The 2,205-nt window shown below is 43.3% G+C and overlaps 1 protein-coding gene across 1 annotated transcript in view; it reads left to right on the top strand.

The window, feature by feature from the left end:
• Positions 1–2,205, top strand: part of Fam117b (family with sequence similarity 117 member B) — a 52,726-nt gene that overhangs the window by 45,659 nt on the left and 4,862 nt on the right. Inside the window, 1 exon segment of the mRNA XM_026788830.1 lies at positions 1,345–1,465. Within this exon segment, the coding sequence (XP_026644631.1) occupies positions 1,345–1,465 (121 nt within the window).

Below are 2,205 nucleotides of genomic sequence, written 5' to 3'. Positions count from 1 at the left end.
GAGTGTACGTGTGGTCTGATGGCGTGTGCAGTGTGGAGTGCGTGTGGTCTGATGGCGTGTGCAGTGTGGAGTGTACGTGTGGTCTGATGGCGTGTGCAGTGTGGAGTGCGTGCTGTGTTCTAAGCCCAGGCCGCTGTGCTATAGGGTCAGGGACTGTGACTCCTGGGATTCCATGTGTGTTTTCGGTTCTGCACTAAGAAATCTTTTATTCTTGCCAGCTTTTCTGTAACCCCACATTGAATTATGGGGCACCCTATGGGGTCACAACCCATAGCTTCATCAGTTGAGTTGTAAAACAGGCTATGATCGCAAACGCCTAAGGGCTGTTTTTAGGTCATCTTTTGCTATATGGTGAGTTCAAGGCCAGTCTGAAGTATTTGTCAAGAAAAAAAGCAGACTGGATTTTAAACCACATTTGTAGACTGTTGCTAATTAAGACTTCAAAAAAAAATTAGTTAAAATGGATGGTGGTGATGGTGCATGCCTTTGATCCCAGCACTCAGGAGGCAGAGGCAGGAGGATCTCTGAGTTTAAGGCCAGCCAGGGCTACACAGAGAAACCCTGTCTCAAAAAAATCTAAAAAAATTTTTTAAAATATGTTGATTCTATGTTGGATCGATAATATCTGTTAAAATCTGCCCCTTAAACCCATCCTTTCTTCTTTAGCTGTGTCCTAGGAATAATTGTGTTTCCTGGTGCCTTTGATTTTTAGAGAAGAGTGACTGATGGCACCTGCGAATTTCTTTTATTAAAAAATACGGTCACAGCATTATTTCCAGTCAGAAATTTATAGTTTAGATGACAGGTTGAATTTTAGAATACTTATATCACATACCAAGAAATGTAAATGACTGTGGTATGAATTGAGGACATGAGCACTGAGCACAAGCGTGAACTGGGAGTGAGTTCAGAAAATGAGTAGGATTTATCTCTTGTAGATGATGGCAGGTGTGGGCAGAAGGAAGTGTCTGGTGTACTCAGAGACCTACCAGAGGAAGAGCAAGATGAGGCTGGGAAATTGGCAGGGCAGGCCAAGAGTTAATAGCAGGCAACCATTGAAGAGTCATTTCAAATACACGTGCTAGGGAAAGTAGATACTGCTTGAGTGTATTCAGAGAGTACATGGCATTTAAATCAGGCAGCCAGATGTGTGTGCAGTCCAAGGTGAGTGATGAGGCCTAGTCAGGAGTGCAGTAGACGCTAGGGTGGAGTTAGTGGAGAAAGCATTCTCCTCTCCCTCCCTGCCTTCAGACAGTTCTGTGCACAAGTCCAGGATTATTACTTACGGTATCAGGATGCATTTTATAATGGTGTCTTTAATAACTCAATGTCTGTTTTTTACAGAGAATGGAAACAACTCTCCTTTGCCAAAATATGCAACCTCACCAAAACCTAATAACAGTTACATGTTCAAAAGGGAACCTCCAGAGGGCTGCGAAAGGGTCAAAGTCTTTGAGGAGTGCTCGTAAGTACCCCACATAAACACACAGACTCGTAAGTTAGAGTTTTCAAACAGGTTGAAAGAGTAGTGTAGAAGTCACAGGCCTGCCACAGATTACATAATTGTTAGCATTCTCTGAAATGTTTGCTGAAAATAGCCCCAGAATTCTAGTAACGTGTGTATTAGCATTCTAAAGAGCGATACTTAATATCTGCCAGCATCCAGTCATTTCAGTTCTCTGTGCGTGCGTGCGTGCGTGTGTGCGTGTGCTCGCGAAGTGAGTGAGAGCTCTCTCCTAGCAGGGGGTCCTGAGGCTTGAGCTCAGGTTGTCAGGCATGGGTGAGCCGGCTCCCCTGACTCCCTAGAGTCCTTCTGTGACTTTCTGCATCTCAACTCAATCACGTATCTGTTTGCTTAGAGTTCACCTTCATCCATCTTGTCAGCTGAGAACAGTATTGTGTTGTTATCAACTTAACTTTTGCAATTTTTAAATTTTTATGGAATATCATCAAGACCAAAAATATTTGTGGTTGGGGGAATAATTTTTGGAAGACCTGGCAACAAGGAAAAATTTTACTTCAATTATAACTTTAAAGACGAACCGCAAAGATGGTTCAGAGGTTAAGAGCACTGGCTGCTCTTCCAAAGTTTCTGGTTTCAATTCCCAGCACCCACTTGGTGGCTCATAACCATCCGTAATGAGATCTGGTGCCCTCTTCTGGCCTGCAAGCAAACAGACAGACAGAACACTGTATACAAAATAA

Source organism: Microtus ochrogaster, unplaced genomic scaffold (genome assembly GCF_000317375.1).
Source record: "Microtus ochrogaster isolate Prairie Vole_2 unplaced genomic scaffold, MicOch1.0 UNK8, whole genome shotgun sequence".
Classification (NCBI taxonomy): Eukaryota; Metazoa; Chordata; class Mammalia; order Rodentia; family Cricetidae; genus Microtus; species Microtus ochrogaster.
This window is presented reverse-complemented; position numbering and strand designations above follow the sequence as displayed.